Raw genomic sequence first — 20,746 nt, forward strand, 5'->3', positions numbered from 1 at the left:
GGATGGACTGATTGGATCTCCTTGCAGTCCAAGGGACTCTCAAGAGTCCTTCTCCAACACCACAGTTCAAAAGCATCAGTCCTTCGGCGCTCAGCCTTCTTCACAGTCCAACTCTCACATCCATACATGACCACTGGAAAAACCATAGCCTTGACTAGACGAACCTTTGTTGGCAAAGTAATGTCTCTGCTTTTGAATATGCTATCTAGGTTGGTCATAACTTTCCTTCCAAGGAGTAAGCGTCTGTTAATTTCATGGCTGCAGTCTCCATCTGCAGTGATTTTGGAGCCCAGAAAAATAAAGTCTGACACTGTTTCCACTGTTTCCCCATCTATTTCCCATGAAGTGATGGGACCAGATGCCATGATCTTCATTTTCTGAATGTTGAGCTTTAAGCCAACTTTTTCACTCTCCTCTTTCACCTTCATCAAGAGGCTTTTTATTCCCTCTTCACTTTCTGCCATTAGGGTGGTGTCATCTGCATATCTGAGGTTATTGATATTTCTCCCTGCAGTCTTGATTCCAGCTTGTGTTTCTTCCAGTCCAGCATTTCTCATGATGTACTCTGCATATAAGTTAAATAAACAGGGTAACAATATATAGCCTTGATGTACTCCTTTTCCTATTTGGAACCAGTCTATACAGTAATACAATACACTACAATTTATAACAATTTTATAATTATATATAGCCATATTATATCTGATAAGATACATTATCAGATAATATCTGATATCTGATAATATCTATATTTTATATATAGTTGTATCTATTATTAAACTTATATATATATAACTATATATTATTATCAGATAATACCTGTATATCTGATATATACATTATATTATTACATATATGATTATAATGATCATATAGTACAAATAATTATACAGTTATATACAATTGTATAATAGAATTCTACATGATTATTATTGCATATGCTAATATTAATAATTATGCAATATTAGTTGCTATCACTTACTAAGCTCTTACAGTGTTAACACATTCTTCCCATTGCCTGATCCCTATCACCTTTCTCCTAATAATGCTAACTTGCTCTTCAGATCTGACTCAGCTTGGTCATCAGTTCCTTCAGGAAGCCTCCCTGACACTGTCTAGCCTGGATTAGATGTCTCCGCTGCCCTCCTCATTCCCCTTATTTTCTCTTTTGAAATACATATCACACTACACTGCCTGCTGATGTTCATTTCCATAACAAGAATATGAGCTCCATGAAAGGAGAGAAATCAAATTGCTTTGTGGCTCTTTATACTGCCTGTGCCAACATAGTGTCTGGCACATAGTAGGCATTCAATAAATATGTATTGCTAAGCACTTTATACAGCAGAAAAAAGAATGTAGTATGCCCATCATGAGTTAACTCAACTTCCTTTCCTTTGTGACTATAAAAAGGCAAGAAGTGAGACAGATTATCCACTGAAAGAATGCCGTGCTGTGTGCAGAAGTTTTCAGTGAAAAGGATGGCTCATCACCACCTATGGATCTTGCTCTTTTGCCTACAAGCCTGTGAGTTCTGACCCTTGCTGATACCCTCCTAATTTTCTATTAAGTTTTGGAAATTGCCCTTAAGGAGGCTATTGAAATGTCCTTTTGTCCTGCTTTAATAGAAACACCCTGGGTCTCAAAAGGGATCCTCCTGACTGGGAAGAGACTTAAGATCCAAACCTATCTGTTTTTCAGCTTTATAGTTTATATATCTGAATTTTATCTGTACTCAGCCTCTAAACATCTGAGAAAAACTCTTCTGCTCGGAAGCGTCAGCTCGTGGTAGACCTGCCCAGAAAACCAACAAAGGAATAGATAGTCCAAAACTTTGAAAAACTTAGAAGCAATTTTTTGGGGCATTAGAATGTGTTATATAAATTTTAACAGAGATATGACTTAATTATTTCATTGCTCCAGCAGATTAGAGTGATGCATGACTATAATTATCATTATAAAAACTTCATCTCTTCAAGTTTCCTTTATTTTCAAAGCACATTCAAAGCTATTACTCTGCTTCTGTCCTCCAAAAACTCTAAAATTAATGGAGAAGAGAGTATTATCCATGTTTTATAAATAAATTAGTTCTCAAAAAAGAAATGGAGAAGTTGAACTAAAAATCCTGTTTTTGTTACATAAGGCTTAACAGTAAAGTATAATGGTCAAATGAATATTGCTTGTTGTTAGTACAAAGGAAACTATGTAACATTAACATAGCTTTGGGATTGTTTTGTCATTGCATATATTATCTCACTGAATCCGAACAATTGCCTTGTTTATGTAAAAAGTGTCATTTCTAAAAATACTTACAGTGTCTCTTATCAGCTTTGGAAATGCACTAGCAAATTCCTGGCATGAGTTAGAACACAGAGAATCTAGAGGGTTAGGATTTCTGGAAAAGGTACAATTGGTGCACTGTGGTATCTCTGATTCCCCTGACCGCTTAAAGCTATGGCTCCTTCATGTGAGCTTCCTTGAGATTGTATCCACTGGGCAGGTCAAATTTTTAGAGCCTGTGCTAGTCACCCTAACAGACAAGTAGAAAATGCAAGTAGATGGGGGAAAATATTGGATAGAACCTAAGTGGAAATCTAGGGATGTCCCCAGTCTTTCAAAGAAGGGCTGGACAGGGAGGCATTTAATACCACTTAACTAGCAAAGCATTCACGATATTTATGTACATACTTTCATGTGATACATACTAAGATCATTGAAATAAACAAGATAGATGTTCTTAATTTCATTATGCAAAAAAAAAAAAAGTAGAATCTAAGACTTGAGTTAAACAATTCACCTAAAATTTCACAGCCTGAAATTGGTAGAGCTGAAAATGAACATTTGTTCTGTTAATCCCAGGGCTATAGTTCTTTCTGCTCCACATTTTTCTGACCTTTCACTCATTCAGTTTTCAAGTTCCTGATGTTCTTCAAAGGGCTACTGTACACTACATGAAAGGCAGCTCTAAGATACACTTGCTTCGTCCACTGAAATGGAAATCAAAGTTATTGAATCAGCTAGCAATGAATCATTCATCCATTAGCTTTAGAACTTTGGGAAAATTATATAAAATCCACCTGTTGTCAGAAAGGGGACTATTTCCCTCTTCTGCCTCTTGAGTTCTGTGGCTGGACTAATAATAAAACTGACATAACAACAAAATTTTGTAAAGCAATTATCCTTCAATTAAAAAATAAATTTTAAAAAAATGATATGGGATAGACTGCAGGAGAAAAGAAACATTTTTTTTTCAACTTTTTATTTTATATTGGAGTATAGCTGATTAGGGGCTTCCCTGGAGGCTCGGTGGTAAAAAGAGTCAGCTGACAATGCAGGTGTCACCAGAGACACTGTTTCGATCCCTGAATGGGAAGATCCCCTGGAGTAGGAAATGACAACCCTTTCTTGCCTGGAAAATTCTGTGGACAGAGGAGCCTGGCAGGCTGCAGTCCAGGGGGTTGCAAACAGTCAGACATGACTGAGCATGTGTGCACGCATGCACGCACGTGCACACACACAGAGCCAATTAACAATGTTGTGATAGTTTCAGGTGAACAGCAAAGGGACCCAGCCACATGTATACATGTATCCATTCTCCCCCAAACTCCCTTCCCATCCAGGCTGCCCCATAACATCCCTGGGCTATACAGTAGGTCTTCGTTGGCTATCCATTTTAAATACAGCAGTGTGTACATGTCCATCCAAAACTCCCTAACTATCCTGTCCCCCCCATCCTTCTCTCCTGGCAACCATAAGTTCATTCTCTAAGTTTGTGAGGCTGAGTAACAAATTTTAATTTTTGCACGCAGAGTTCTCATAGAAATGGAAACTAAGAAGTGACCAAAACAAACAGCTTTTACTTTTTAGACAAAGAAACAATAAATTTGTGAAGAATCAACAGGACAAAGAAACTCGGGCTTTTGGTGCTCAGTTAGTGAAGAATGTAAACAGACTTGGGGCTTGAAGTGGTAGATTAAAATAGCAAGATTTGTTTATATAAGCTTCTTGCCCCCAGATTCCCTGTCTTTGTTGATAAGGATGTCCTTATACCTCCAGATGCTATGAGGTTTATTTTCTGCTTTCAGGGGGACAGAGAAGAATCAGAGTTTTTCTCTTGCACTGGCTTCTTCTCAATCAACTTTTATTCATAATAATCAATATGGAAAGTCTCCTGGTGGCCAAGTGGTTATGATTCTGGGCTTTCACTGCCGTGGCCTAGGTTCAATCTCTGGTCTGAGAACCAAGATTCCCACAAATGATGCAGACAAAAAAAAAAAAAAGAAAAAAATCATATGTCATAGTGGCATATTTGGGGGCAATCCATCCTGGGCTGGGTTGGGTTAAGCCAACCCAACACTGTTATTTAGACTTCAAAATGGGAGAACTCTTAGTACAATAAGATTTTTGAGAATCAAAATGATAACCCAGGTATGACAGTTGGCACAGTATTTGAATATAGTAGGTGCTTACCAAATACTAGCTAATGCTGTTGTTTTTCACACCTGCTTTTCATATGGTATTAGGAAAGAGCCAGGGCTTTCTTACACAGAGATCCTGGCCAAGATTCCTCTGTTTAGGATGATCCAAGGAACATGAGCCGGTGAAAAGATGGTACGAATTTGAACTTAGGTGTGTGCTTTTGAAGTTCCCAAAGAGAAAACCAGGGATGAAATATTCCTTTTGTCAAGGGCCCATTAATGAGAGGTGGGAGTTTGTTTTTATAGCAGAAAAACCAGCAGTACTTTCATGTACCATTTGGCTTTGTTGAATGGATATGTTTGCCTCTTAAAGATTATTCTACCAACATTTCCTGAGTGCAAAAGTGTACCCCATATCTCTCTTGCCGCTATTCCTGACAAAGATGGTCCCTGATATTTAGCATTGAGCTTAGATGTCAACACTGACTGTACTTACTTCCCTGGAATGAATTCTGAACAATTTAAGCAGCTGAGATGCAATGGGAAAAGGGAATTAAAAATCCCCCTTTCCCCTGGAAAGCACTGAAATAAGAGGAGTCTGTCATGTGCAAGCTCATGACCATTCCATGTTGGAAAAGTTTTCTTAAAGAGCCAAGACTCAGAGTCTTATGTTTGTGATCTCAGCTTCCTCATCATGACCTGTGAATACTGTGCCTCTGACTGTCCTTCCAAGCATTGTACTAGCCGCCAACCATTTGGGATAAAAACAAGAGCCCACCGCTTTGCTCCATACTCACTTCCTGCTACATATTCTCCCTCACACTCCTTTAATTCTTCCTTTTCTCCATACCTTTCTTGTTTCTCTTTCTTCAATCCCTCCCCTTGCTGCCTTCTCCTCTCTTGTCAACGATAGTAATAATTAACCACTTATGGAGCAGTCACTACATATCTGTCATTACTCTAAGTAGTCTGCATATGTTATTTTGTCTAATCCTCATAACACCCTTTGAGATGGGTACTATTAATATTACAGAAGAAAACAGAGGTCATTTAGCCAAAAAGTGGAGGAAGTAGGATTTGAACTCCTGTCTACAGACTTAACCACTCAGTCAGTGCTGCCTTCACCACTTTGATGCTGAAATAGAATAGTATATTATCTCTGAGGCTGATGGTTATCACATTTTGGGATTTATCATGAGTGGTGATTATTCAGCAGAGACTGGGCTTATCTGTACCCACCTACAGAGGAGGTTGGAGGCTGGTGGGCAGGCCTTTGCCAGTAACAGAAGTTTAGGCAGGCCAGCAAGGTAGAATATCCAAAGAAATAACCATATCGAGACGTGGATCAAGTGCCATTCACATGAGCATGGTTATAGAATGATTTGAATTTGCTTTTTCAAAACAAACAAAGATCCAGTATCAACAAGATCTCAGTGTTCTGCTGAATGTAGAGCACAGTCATGAGGCATTCCAGCAGCTGACACAAGAAATAGGGGAGAGAAAAAGAATGAAAAAATAAATAAATCCAGGAAAGGTGAATGGGCCCCTCTAGATATCTATTTATGGAAAAGTAGGCCCTAACCATCATCCTAGGAGTTGGAGATAGGATTTCATGCCTGGAGAAGAGTACTGGCAAGTGTCAATTTGCCATTAGTCCAAAGTCCTATTAGAGAGGGGCCTTCCCTCATAGCTCAGTTTGTAAAGAATCCACCTGCAATGCAGGAGACCCCAGTTTGAGTCCTAGGCCAGGAAGATCCACTGAAGAAGGGATAGGCTACCCACTCCAGTATTCTTGGGCTTCCCTGGTGGCTCAGCTGGTAAAGAATCCATCTGCAATGTGGGAGACCTGGGTTTGATCCCTGGGTTGAGAAGACCCCCTGGAGAAGGGAAAGGCTACCCACTCCAGTATTCTGGCCTGGAGAATTCCATGGACAGTATAGTTCACAGGGTTGCAAAGAGTCGGACACAACTGAGTGATTTTTCACTTTCAAGATAAAGACAAAGCCTCTGTTGTAGAAAGAGATTTGAGCAGACTACTGCCATAGACCTTCCAGAAGGGCTTAAAAACAAAAGCCCAATTACAGAAATGGAAGAATATATTATGTATGGAGAAAAGTAGGTATCAGGACATTAGCTTTAAATTCCAGTCTCCAAGAGATGCTTGAGGCTGCATCCTTATAACAACGTGAGACTCCAGTAGAGGGGGTAGTGACCCCCTCATCAACCCAATATACCAGAGCAGCCCTGGAGATCAGTGTGTGACCCCAGAGCAGCAAGAGTGCTTCCACAACAGGAGCCCAAAGGTCAATGCTAGGTCACTTGGGCTACTCAAATAATTCCCAAGTCAGACTTCTGTTCTCTTGAACTTAAGAGAAGGATGAATCTGTAATTTGGGGGGTAACTAGACTCAGCTATGTGGAAGTTTGAAAAGAAAGAGGTCTGAGCAGTCAATTGGGTGACTGATGTTAGTGGAGGTACATACCCACTACACCGTTTCCTTCACTATACTCCATTTTTTATTATATGCTTAGAGTGCTGTTGTTATTGTTCAGTCACTAAGTTGTGTCTGACTCTGTGATCCCAAGGACTGCCACACACCAGGCTTCCCTGTCCTTCACTGTCTCCCAGAGTTTGCTCAGATTCATGTCCATAGAGTGCTGAGTAATGATAAAATGATGAGTGACAGGATCTCATCTTTGAGAATCTATGTGTGTATGTGTGTGTGTACTTATTTTGCAGAAGAGAATTCATGTCACCCTAAATCTCAATAAAGATTATATAAAGTAAAGAAAAAAAAAAGCCAGCAGAAAATAGTATACTATTGGAAGGACTGACGTTGAAGCTGACACTCCAATACTTTGGCCACCTGATGCAAGGGGCTGACTCATTGGAAAAGACCATGATGCTGGGAAGGATTGAGGGCAGGAGGAGAAGAGGACGACAGAGAATGAGGTGGTTGGATGGCATCATCGACTCGATGGGCATGGGTTTGGGTGGACTCCAGGAGTTGGTGATGGACAGGGAGGCCTGGCGTGCTGTAGTTCATGAGATCTCAAAGAGTCAGACACGACTGAGAGACTAAACTGAACTGAACTGTACGGAGGTGGTAGGTTCCTTGTTCTAAAACCCTCATAAGCAAGGAGTTTCCATTTTCATGGAGAAATATACAAAGCTTCTCACCGCTAACCCTTTGCTTCCTCTTTGTCCTTCTTTCCCTGCACTCAGAGTAACCAGTTACAACCATCTCTCTTCTGGGTGCTGCTGCCTCTGGTAACTCTCTTCCAGACCTGCCATACTCAGGGAAGCAGTGGATGGGAGGAGACAAGGTGAAAGTTAGCTATGGCTGAAGAAATATCAAGAAATGCTGATTTGAAGGGTCCTAAAGAAGCAAGGGGGTTTGGGTAGCTATTAAGCAACAATACGCCCTTCCTTATTTCCATTCGCATGAAAACCTTCATGCTGGCCTTTTGTAACATCTCCATAATACTCCAGTTCTCCTTTTTTCCATACGAGTTGTCTGGGGGTAATATTTTAATCTCTGTAACAATGTTTTCTTATTTTACATAACAAGCACTTATGCTGCCTAGTATATGCCAAGTACTTTTCTAATAGGTTTACAAATATTAACTCATTTAATATAACACTTCTATGAAGTGCTCCTGTTAGTCTATTTAGAAGCTGATAAAACCGAGGCACAGAGAGGTTAACTTTCCCAAGGCCTCATGGCTAAAACCTGGCAGGAGCAGGATTCAAACTCAGGCAGTCTGGCTTTTCATTACTAAGTCATAGTGCCTGACACAGGGGCAGAAAGAGGGTGCCCCTCAGGGCAACTCTCCCTTTGGGGTCTCTAGTTTCTTCTCTATATGCTGTATATACTGTATATGCTGAGAGCGGTGTCATGTCATCTAATTTTCATACTTCCTCAAAAGTAGTAGAGAAATTTTATTTCATTTACCAGTAGAATCCTGTGGTTTAGCAGGTAATTGGCTTAGTCATGGTCATTTAGCTGATTGGCAATAGAACCTTGGCTCAATCTTGTTTATTGATCTTTTACTCACCATGCTATGATTCCCTAGCCTGTGGACATATGCAAATTTTTCTTAACAATATGAGAATATTGGAGTGGAAAGAATTTACTGTTAGCCAACTGCTCTTTCTTATTAATCAGTTTATACTCTGAACCTTCCTTACCAAGGGCCAGAGACATGTAGAGTTATTTCTTGCCCTCACTGTTTCTCTTATTCTAAGTTTTCTATGTTGCTTTTTATTGCTAGAAAAAGGGAAAGTGAGTCAGTTGCCAAAAAATTATTTATTCTTTTAACAAATATTTAATAATCATCCACTAATTGTAAGGGAAGTACTAGTGACCAAAACAGAAAAAGACTGCATGGCAATTGTATTCTCATGAGGGTGAAAGTTGGAGAAGACAATAAGTAAATATGCACATGCAATGCTTTAGTAGTCATAACTGCTGTGAAGAAAAATAAATAAGGCAAGGCAATAGAGAGTGATGGGAAAGAGACGGCTACTTAAACATGGCGAAGCTTTCTCTGAAGATATGACATCGGAACAGAGTTTCACAGTGAAGGAGTGCTGGAAAGGGTGTTGTAAAAAAAGGACTGCTACTGCTGCTAAGTCACTTCAGTCGTGTCCGACTCTGTGCGACCCCATAGACGGCAGCCCACCAGGCTCCCCAGTCCCTGTGATTCTCCAGGCAAGAACACTGGAGTGGCTTGCCATTTCCTTCTCCAATGCATGAAAGTGAAAAGTGAAAATGAAGTTGCTCAGTCGTGTCTGACTCTTAGCAACCCCATGGACTGCAGCCTACCAGGCAGCAAGTATTTAATAGAAAAGGTTCTAAGGTGTTCTTAGCCAGTTTGAAGAATGAGAAAGTCAGTGTGGTTGGAGTGCGCAGCGGAGAGAAGGATATGAGATCAGGTGGGAGGAGATAGGATCTAAGAGACTAGGGAGGAGTCCCTTGAAACCCCAAATGTACACTGTCTTTGTTTTTAATAGACTCTCTTACTCCTTGGATGGAAAGTTATGACCAATCTAGATAGCATATTTAAAAGCAGAGATATTACTTTGCCAACAAAGGCCTGTCTAGTCAAGGCTATGGTTTTTCCAATGGTCATGTATGGATGTGAGAGTTGGACTGTGAAGAGAGATGAGCGCTGAAGAATTGATGCTTTTGAACTGTGGTGTTGGAGAAGACTCTTGAGAGTCCCTTGGACTGCAAGGACATCCAACCAGTCCATCCTAAAGGAGATCAGTCCTGGGTGTTCATTGGAAGGACTGATGCTGAAGCTGAAACTCCAGTACTTTGGCCACCTCATGCGAAGAGTTGACTCATTGGAAAAGACCCTGATGCTGGGAGGGATTGAAGGCAGGAGGAGAAGGGGACGACAGAGGATGAGATGGCTGGATGGCATCACCGACTTGATGGACATGAGTTTGGGTGAACTCTGGAAGTTGGTGATGAACAGGGAGGCCTGGCGTGCTGCGATTCATGGGGTTGCAAAGAGTCGGACATGACTGAGCGACTGAACTGAACTGAACTGAAGGAGAACTATGAAGTTTAGGTCTAAATGCCCTCTCTGTTGCCATCAATAATTGTTATTTTGTAATCTCTTTGGGTTTTACCCAACTTCTCAGTAAATTTACTTCTCAGTAAATTTCCCTTACTCAGGTCTGAAGAATTTCCCTCTTGCCAGTTAACCTCCTCCTACCCCATCAATATTTCTAACCCAGATAAAGTTTCTGAGTCTTTATTTTTTCCAAACATATTTCTTATTTCTCATATTCTCTATTTCCCTCTTTCAATCAGTGGTTTTGGGCAGCTACTTTATCATGAAATATATATTTGTAAAGTTCACCCATTCACATGGGTTCACCCAGGGAAACAGGAGTTATCATCTAAAACACAAAAGATATATAAGGCTGAGAAAGATGTCCAGCTTCCCTTCCAGGAGGGGAAATCCAGCTCCAGTGAATAGACTGTCCATGGTGTTCTCCGTTCAAGCTGGGGTCATCCTGACCCTCCGGTTACCTCTTCACCATAGCTATCTAGAGGTCATGGGGAACCTATTTTTCCATCCAAGCCCACATCATGGAGTTCAAGCCTTTTCTTGCCTTTGCTTCTCTTCTAGAAGTATTGCCTTTCTCCCACCCTATCCTACTGTGGTCTGGCTATGAGAATCAGGAAATCTCAGTCATTCAGTCACGTCTGACTCTTTGCAACTCAATGGACTGCAGCACACCAGGCTTCCCTGTCCATCACCAACTCCTGGAGCTTGTTCAGACTCATGTCCATCAAGTCAGTGATGCCATCCAACCATCTTATCTTCTGTTGTCCCCTTCTCCTCCTGCCTTCACAATCTTTCCCAGCATCAGAGTCTTTTCCAAAGAGTCAGTTTGCATCAGGTGGCCAAAGTATTGGGGTTTCAGCTTCAGCATCAGTCCTTCCAATGAATATTCAGGACTGATTTCCTTTAGGACCGATGGGTTGGATTCCCTTGCAGTCCAAGGGACTCTCAAGAGTCTTCTCCAGCACCACAGTTCAAAAGCATCAATTCTTTGGCGCTCAGATTTCTTTATAGTCCAGCTCTCATATCACGTACATAGCTTTGACTTATATGGACCTTAGTTGGCAAAGTAATGTCTCTGTGTTTTAATATGCTGTCTAGGCTGGTGATAGCTTTTCTTCCAAGGAGCAAGCATCTTTTAATTTTATGGCTGCAGTCACCATCTGCAGTGATTTTGGAGCCCAAGAAAATATAGTATCTCACTGTTTCCATTGTTTCCCCATCTATTTGCCATGATGCAATGATCTTAGTTTTTTTAATGTAGTGTTAAGCCAAATTTTTCACTCTCCTCTTTCACTTTCATCAAAAGGCTCTTTAGTTCTTTGCTTTCTTCACACTCATTATGAGATATTATAAATATGAGTCATCTCTTTTTCACTGGTCCCCAAGCCTGTTCACAAGTCCCTTCATCCCCTCAGTCAACCTGTTAACTCACTGGCAGTGTTCCCTAGAGCAGCATTTCCTCAAAAATTTTACATTCATCAAAATAATGATAGCAACTATCATTTTTATGTGCCAGGAATTTGTGCTTAGTGTTCTTTCTTCATAATTGCATTTAATAATTACCTATATTTTAAAGCTAAGGAACCTAAGAATCAGAGAATTTCAATTGTTTCCCCCAAATAACATATCTAGGCTCAAATATCCCTAGATTCAAGACCTGTGCCCCTAACTTTACACTTCTTAAGTAGTCCCTCTCCTGCCTCCACTTGCTTCCCACATTACTGAAGATGTGAAGGCCATCAAGCATGACTCAGTTCAGTTCAGTCGCTCAGTCATGTCCGACTCTTTGTGACCCCATGAATCGCAGCACGCCAGGCCTCCCTGTCCATCACCATCTCCCGGAGTTCACTCAAACTCATGTCCATCGAGTCGGTAATGCCATCCAGCCATCTCATCCTCTGTCGTCCCCTTCTCCTCCTGCCCTCAATCCCTCCCAGCATCAGGGTCTTTTCCAATGAGTCAACTCTTCACATGAGGTGGCCAAAGTACTGGAGTTTCAGCTTTAGCATCAGTCCTTCCAAAGAACACCCAGGACTGATCTCCTTTAGAATGGACTGGTTGGATCTTCTTGCAGCCCCAGGTGACTAGTTACCATTTTATCTTCTCTGTTCCAAAAAGTCCACTACATATTAAGCAACATCTATGTGCCCTCCCAACAATTTCATGAGGTAGGTATTACTATATCCTATCTTGTAGCTAAGTAAGATAAGGGCCTTGGTAACTATCAGGAATTGAACACAGACCCATTGGACTCAAACCGTGCGTTTCTTCCATCTTGCCAAGCAAACTTTCTCCTATCCTCACTCCCAACAAGACCTCAAAATATCAATATCCTTTCACACATCCTTTCCTTTTTTCCTTCCACTTCAGATGAAGACATGACCCTCCTCTGACTGAAAACGTATACCTTTCTCTGCACACCATTTCCCTTCCATTTTTTGTTCCACACAAGTTTTAGTGGCCTGTGTATACTTCACTGTGCTTGGTGCTTGGGATTTTAAGACAAGATTCCCAGATTCAAGTGACTCAGTGTCCAGAAACAGACATGTGGGTTCATGACTACCACCCAGTGTGGCAAGTACTATGAGAGAGAAACAAAGAACTCCATGCATAGGGACATCTATCCTAGATCAGGGAAATCTCTATCTTCTTTTCCTCCATACCACACTTCCCCCTTCAACATCATCTATTTTAAAATAAAATCAAATAAATTAGTTTTGTTTGGCTCTCTAGCTAGCTATTTGTTCTATTTTATAAACTTTCTTTCACTATGAAGCTTCTACACTTCTTTACCACCTTTTCTATCCTCAATCCACTACACTCTGGCCTCCATTTGAATCATCCTAACTTGAACTACATTCTCAAAGGCCATCAGTAATCTCCTAATGGACAAATCTAGGGGTCATTTTCAGCCTTTAACTCACTTGAAGACTCTGGATCACTAGACGTCAGTGATAGTTACCTTCTTGAGATTCTTTCTCCTCCTGGGTTTCATGATTTTGTCCACTATTGGTGCCTCTCTTGCCATTGTATCGCTTGATCTATTCAGTTTCTTTTGATAATGCCTCTTCTGTAACTGTAAGCACTTATCACAAGGTTCAGCCTTGGACTTCAGCCTACTCTTCCTGAGTGACCCTCTCCTTCAATCACTTCCTCTACATAGATGATTCCTAAACCACTTGGATTTCAGTTTGATGGCAAGTGACAGAGACTCAAAAATAAGAATTCCTTAAAGAAGACAGAAATTTATTTCTTGTTAGTGTAAAATGTTTGGAGTTGGCGGTTCAGTTGGTAGAATAGTTCACAAGGTCATCAGGGATCCACACTTTTTGAGTCTCCCTGCTCCATGATTCTCAGTACTTGGCTTCCTCTTCTTGATCCAAAATGTCCAAGATCCACTGTCATGGCATTCCAGGCTATCACAAGCAAGGAAGAGATGAAGAAAGCAAACGCCGTCTTCTTAACGACATAAAAGTCAACACAATACTTGCACTTTCGTCCCATGGACCTGAACTTAGTCACATGACCAAACTGAGATTGCAGAAAGTTGGGTGATATAATCTTTATTCACCCTAATATTTATTAGCAAGGTGACCATGCACCTTGCTAAAAATTAGGGATTCTATTACTAAGAATGAAGTAGAAAACAAATATTGGAAAACAACCAGGAGATTCTGCCACAGCCCCCAAACAATACTTTGAATACATTTTTACTTTTCTTATCTTCCATTCTTCTAACTTCTCATTTAGTGGTGCACCATCATCTCACATTCAGAGTTTCTGACATTAAACTTGTCTTCTCCTTTTGACTTCTTCCAAGCATAAACTTAATCAAATTCCAGTAGCTATTAGTTTTCCACTCTCATGAACTAGACACTCAATATACTGTTGAATTTTATGACATGCCTCTTCATTCCTTGCCTTTCTTTGTCCTATCTCTCAAGATTTATCCCTTCCTTTCCATTCCCATTATCACCCCTTGATTCATGCCCAGATGGCTAACAGTAGCCTCTGAAATGGTCTTTCAAGCCCAGCTTTTCTTTCCTCTTATTCCTCCTACAAATTATTACCATATGACTCTAACCCTAAAGCATTATTAGCCTTTGTTCTCAAAAACTTTAATAGCTTCCCCCTGCCTGTGGTGTAGACTTCAAACTCAGGTCTGTCCTAAATCTAAACCTAAATTTACATTTCTAGCCTAATTGTTCTCTACTTTGTTAAGCAAATCTATAGTTATTCAACCTGCATCACACATTCTTCTCTTTCTAAACCTTTATTCAGAACCTGAAGACCTGAGACACTAATTCTTTCCCTTTCTATCTAGTAACATTCTTTTCATTCTTCAAGGTCCTCTTCAAATTCTGTTTCCTCCAAGAAGTTTTTTCTAACCACTGCAGATCAAAGTGATCTATCCTTCTTCAAATTCCTATTGTAATTACTGTCTCTACCATTCATTTGAATTTATCATTTACCAGTTCATATTGCAAAAGTGAGTTATGAGTGTGTATGTGTGTGTGTGTCTTATTTCCCTAACCATATATGAAATTTTTAAAAGGGACAGAGAACTTGTCTTGGTCATAGACTTGCATAGTGCTTTGCGTAGTAAGTCCTTAAGACATTTTTGTGCCACAAATTCTCTCTGAAATTAAGTTTTCTTAAAGTTGCCTCCAACATTAATATAGTGTTTGAATCCCCCCAGCACATAGAAAAATAAATATTAGCATTGGCTGATATGGAGATTCTTAAAACACCAAAGTCTTTAAGAGAAGAATAGAGGCCACCAAGTGCAGTGGTACTGAAAACTGTCCCTCCGTGCTTTTCCTGAATTAGCCCTTAATAATGGTTCTTCATACATTCTTCAGTATGGTCTTGGTGTTACCAAAGTCATCATAGAGATGGACTAGGGAAGTCCTAAAGAGCATATCCTAATTGTTAAGATGAGGATGAGAATGAGAATCGTTATCATTAATAACCTCAGAAATAACGCATTTGGGGAGTTGGTGATGGACAGGGAGGCCTGGTGTGCTGCAGTTTATGGGGTCGCAAAGAGTCGGACATGACTGAGCAACTAATCTGATATGATCTGATCTGATTTTGCCTTGATGGTCAACAAAGAGTTTCCACCCATATATGATTTTTCTGATCACTAATTAGATAAGCAAATTTTATAGTTACTATTGCCATTCTGTAGATGAAGAAACTGAGACTCAGAAAAGCCTCGTGACTTAATTAAGGTTGACCAGCTCATATGTAGAAGTAGCAGCTATGGCTACTCGTAGCACCTATGACTTCATCCTCCCTATCTTTTCTTTGCCTGCTATCGTTTTGTGGGTGCCTCATACCTCCGTTGGGTGTTCAAAGGTACATATTATGCTTGTGCAAGCCCTACACTTTTTCTCAGAAAGCCCAGGAGTCTTACCGGCAGCACTACAGCACGAAATAGTAAAAAGACTTCCTTTAGCTTAGCTATCTGACACCCTCACCGCCTCACTGTTTGATGCCCAAGCACCACTTCCTGAACGATTCGCAATAGGAGACAAGATATACTTCAAAAAGCAATCATTCTGTGGCTGCACAACTGCCCTCCTACTAAGATCTCAGCCTTAGTAAACTGCCCACCATTTCCTGGGGTTGATGAGAAAACCCACCAGAATTATGAGTCTATAGAACCCCCACCTTTTCCATCTTCTCACACTGAACCTGAACCCAAAGAGTGAAATGGAAATTAGGCACAAGGACTTGATATTAAAAAAAAGAAAAAAACCTTGTGAGATCTGGCACCAGGGCCAGTTGTACACTTTGCAGAACCCAGTAGGATATGAAAATATAGGGTCTTTTTACAAGTAATATTAAGAAGTTCATGACAACACAACAGCATTAAATCAAGTTCAGGTCCTTCTGAGCTCAAGTCTCTGTACCCTGCACAGGTCACATGTCCGGTTGGGGACATTCAAGGATTCAGGCTGGGACACTCCAAGTGCCGTTCTACCCGATCTCATCAACACAGTGGCAGAGCTTATCTGGGGAGAATTAATCTTCAAGGAATGGATTTTGGCTAACTCTGACTCCTGCCACCAAAGACGAGCTTAGTCTCTCCTTCTGTTCCCCCAGTAGTTTGGTTGCTATTGCTTTTACTGTTTAGTCCTCATCATATTGTATTACTGTTCACATGTATGCACATGCATCTTATTCTCTGGGCTCTGAGTTCCTCAGAGTGGCCACCATGTCCTATTCATCCCTGAGTGGCACTTGTTTAGTCATGTCCCACTCTTTTGTGATCCGGTGGACTGTAGCCCGTCAGGCTCCTCTGTCCATGAGATTTCCCAGGCAAGAATACTAGAGTGGCTTGCCATTTCTTTCTCCAGGGCATCTTCCCAATCCAGGCAGATTCTTTACCACTGAGTGACCTGGGAAGCCCTAGCACTTAATAAATGTTTGTAGATAAGGGTCCTTAGTCTCCTTCTTCCCCACCCCCCCCCACCCCAGGACCTTGTTACATCTCCATCTCTACTTAGCCCACCCCAACTAAGTCACCAGTCCTTGCCTGGGATATTCCTTCTGAGGGAAAATGTTGGATGTTCTGAAAGGAAAGAGGTTTATGTGAGCAGTCCCTGGCTTGTCCAGAAAGTACTGGGCTAGAGTGCAAGGGTGGTCATAGTGAGACAGCACCATCAGTTTAAGAAATCCCTTTGCTTTTCTGACGCCTCACAATGACTTGTATTCTCAGTGACCTTTATTCTTATCCTCTTTATGCCAAGCCCTGAATAAACTTTAGAGTCAGGCTGAACCCACTTAAGTGAAAAGTTCTGCTCTGCTCTTTGGGGCTTATATGCAGTCAGTACTCATCAGAATGGCCCTGTTAGTGTTTATGGCTGAAGCTCTTCTTGATTGGTCAGTGCTTGTGTCTACTGGTTATTAAATGTTTTGAATATCATACATGCTGGCTCAAAACACCCTCTCATACCATATAGCTCAGTGAGAATAACAGAGTAATGAAAGAATAGAAGAAAAGGGAGAAAATAACACCTTATAATTATATTGCCATTCATTTTACTAACTATGTATTAAATCAGTTTATGTTCATAAGGTAATGGAAGAGAAGAGAACAAAATAAACTTTTAATTTTTTTCTATGTTAGATTTTCATCCTTCAGCTTTATACTGAATACTACAATCCCAAAATTATTCCTGGATTCCCAGAATGAATCACTTCCCTTTCCTAGTCTCTCTCAAAGTGCCATAACATTTATCTTATTTGTAGTTGCCTTATCAAACTTGTTCTCTTCGTTTAAGTTCCAGGGAACAGAAACCATGTCTATTTTTACTCACCATTGTACCCCAGTCTCTTTACATCATGCTTTAAAGAGTAGAGGCTCAACAAGCATTTGTATTATAATCAAATTAATAAATACTCGCTATAAGATCTAGAACAAAGTTGTCCTTGAATAAATACATCCATTCATTCATAAAAGTATAAATGAATAAATGAACTTTGCTTACTTCAGAAGTTGCTCCAAAAGAGCCTAGGCAACACATAACTGAATTTAATTTATTAAATCATCCCACAAATATTTGCTAAGCACCCTCTATGTATCAGATACTCATCTACAGACTGGAGTTATAACAGTAAGCAAAAAGAGCCCTCAAAATCACTAACTTGGGGAATATTTACTCCAGGACCTCTAAAGCACTCTCTGCCTATATCTTCTAGGAATAGAGGCATAAATGTAACTCTTTTTTTTTTTTTTGCAAAGACCATGGCAGCCATCGCAGGCTCTGGTCCCCAGCTCTTCTACCACTTGGCAATTTGACCTTGGGAAAGAAAATATTTAATATCTCAGATCTTAGAGGTTTAAATATGGAGATTTATGGCCTTAATCTCTCAAATTCCATCTAACTCTTATTAGAGTCTAGGTGTCTAGATAAATATGTTTTAATGAAATGGATTGCTTAAAAATTCACTGGGTATGGCAAAACCAATACAATATTGTAAAGTAATTAGCCTCCAATTAAATAAATTTATAATAAAAAAATTCACTGGGAAACTTAATTTTTGAATGAGAATCTTTAGAAAATTTAGCCATCATAACATGTTAAATATGTTTAAAGTAAAATCCAAAAAAAGAGGAAAAAAGATATCATCAAGAACCTGGATCAGCTGTTCCTCAGGGAGATTCAAGCCTGGAGAGACAGAGAATTCTAAAAGGAGCAACAGTCAAATGGTTATGGTTTTGTCAAATGTTTATGGTTTTCTATTTATGTTCTCAGGTCTGGAAGCAGCTGGAAGCGACACAGACATCTTCATAGTGAATGGGATTCTGGGGGAGTCAGCTACTTTTCCCTTAAATATCCAACCATCACAGAAAGTTACCATCATTTCTTGGCATTCCAAAACATCTGTTGCTTTCGTAACACCAGGAAACATGGGAGAAGAACCCACAGTTACCATAACCCACCAAAATTACCATGAACGAATAAGTGTCTCAGGTCAGAACTATAACCTGGAGCTCAGAAATCTGAGGATTGAAGACTCAGGGATCTACAAAGCCGACATAAATGTAGAGACCTCTAAAACGACAACCACCAGGTCCTACAACCTTCAAGTCTATCGTAAGTTGTAGACAGAGAGAAGGCTTGTTTTTTTATTTTTACTTTGCAGTTTGCTATGTAAAAACACCTTTATTTCTGACAGTTGGGTTCCCTAAATCTTTTCATACTTATAAGTACTTACATAAATATATTGATGCTTATGGAGAGGGTATGGCTTTGCTTGCATTTAGCAATGTACTCTTCCTGTAAACCTTGTTTTTCTTTTCTATAAAATGAAAATAATCATACTATTTACTTCCCATAGTTATTGTGAATATCAAGTAAGATAGAGTATGCAAAGTACTTTAAAAAAAAACCCTTTTTATTTTGAAATAATTATAGAGGCATAGAAAGGTGTAAAGAAATGTATAGGGAGTGCCTGTGTGCATTTCACCCATCTTTTCCCAATGGTAACAGCTTACATAACTAGAGTACAATATCAAAGCAAGGAAATTGGCATTGGTACAACCTATAGAGCTTATTTAGGTTTCAGCAGTTATATAGGCACTCATTTATGTGTATGTGTGAAGTTCTGTACAACTTAGTCATATTAATAGCTTCATGTAACCATTACCATAATCAACAAACTTAAGTGGACCAACATCATAAGATTACTTCATCCTTTACAGTCACTCATTACCACCCTCTTTCTCCTCCCAAACTCCTGGAAGACATTAATCCACTCTTAATATCTAGAATTATGCTACTTCACAAATGTTACATGGATAGAATCATGCAGTATGCATGCTTTTTTCATTCATCATAATTTCTTTGAGTCATCCTAATTATTGCAACTATCAATAGGTTATATATTTTTATTGCTGGATAGTATTTCATGGTATAGATGTGTTACTTTGTTTAACCATTCACCTACGGAGGGATATTTTAGTTGTTTCTAGTTTGGTGCTAAATCACTTCAGTCGTGTGTGACTGTTTACAACCCCATGGACTGTAGCCCACCAGGCTCCTCAGTCTGTGGGATTTTCCAGGCAAGAATACGGGAGGGGGTTGCTATTTTCTTCTCCAGGAAGCTTCCCAAACCAGGGATCAAATCTGCATCTCTTATGTCTCCTGCATTGGCATCGTCTAAGAAGCTATTCTAGTTTGGGGGCAATTACAAATAAGTTGCTATGAATATTTGTGTACAAGTTTCTACATTAAATGACTTTCTGTTTCTTTAAGATAAATGCCCAAGAATGAAATCATATGGTAAATCCATTTTTCTTTTTTTGTTTATTGTGATTAAATATATATAACATTTAACATGCTAATTATTTTTAAGTGTGACACTCAGTGGCATTAAATACGTTCACATTGTTGTGCAATCATCATCCTCTTCAGAACTTTGTTTTCCCCTTTTAAATAGATTCTATTTTTTAGAGCAGTTCAAGGTTCATGAAAAAATTGAGTAAAAGTACAGGAGTTCCCATATGCATCCTGCCGCCGACAACATAACTAGACTCCTACATTGTCTATATCTCCCACCAGAGTGATACATTCATTACAATTAATAATGTATATTGATACATCATTACCAAAGTCCATAGTTTACATTAGGGTTTGCTCTTAGTGTTGTACATTCTATGGGTAATGGTAAAATATAATGATATTTATCCACCGTTATAGTATCATTCAGAATAGCTTCACTGCCTTGAAAACCCTCCGTGCTCTGCTTATTCACCCCTCCACACCACCCCTGGCAACCACTAATCTTTTTACTGTCTCAATTGTTGTTGTTTAGTCGCTAAGTCGTATCTGACTTTTTGCAACACCCCCCCACCCCGACCCCACCATGGACTGCAGCATGCCAGGCTCCTCCATCCTTCACTGTCTCCCAGAGTTTGCTCAGATTTATGTCCATTGAGCTGGTGATGCTATCTAACCAGCTCATTCTCTGCCACCCTCTTCCCCTTTCACTTCAATCTTTCCCTGCATCAGGGTTTTTTCAAAGAGGAAACTGTCTCCATGGTTTTGTCTTTTTCAGAATATCTAGTTGGAATCACATAGTATGATATGTGATCCCCTTCAGGTTGGGTTCTTCCACATAATAAAATACATTTAAGTTCTCTTCATACCTTTTCATGGCTTGATAACTCTCTCCAAAACTTTTGAGTCATTTTTAGTGTTAAAAATATTGCCAAATTATTTTGCA

At 39.8% G+C, this 20,746-nt stretch overlaps 1 protein-coding gene across 8 annotated transcripts in view; it reads left to right on the forward strand.

Annotated features, from left to right (window-relative positions):
- Positions 1–1,220: 1,220 nt before the first annotated feature.
- The window catches only part of CD84 (CD84 molecule), a 42,695-nt gene continuing 23,169 nt past the window's right edge, over positions 1,221–20,746 (forward strand). For 2 of the 8 annotated variants that reach the window (XM_006047552.4, XM_006047555.4), the window contains exons 1-2: positions 1,236–1,527; positions 18,274–18,615. In XM_006047552.4, coding sequence (XP_006047614.4) covers positions 1,446–1,527; positions 18,274–18,615 — 424 coding nt within the window. In that variant the 5' untranslated portion in view covers positions 1,236–1,445. Of the gene's footprint in view, positions 1,528–18,273; positions 18,616–20,746 lie in introns of all 8 variants that reach the window. The other 6 variants (XM_006047554.4, XM_025287517.3, XM_025287518.3 and 3 more) reach the window with 6 other exon arrangements.

The sequence above is a fragment of the Bubalus bubalis genome, chromosome 6 (assembly GCF_019923935.1).
Source record: "Bubalus bubalis isolate 160015118507 breed Murrah chromosome 6, NDDB_SH_1, whole genome shotgun sequence".
In the NCBI taxonomy this organism is placed as follows: Eukaryota; Metazoa; Chordata; class Mammalia; order Artiodactyla; family Bovidae; genus Bubalus; species Bubalus bubalis.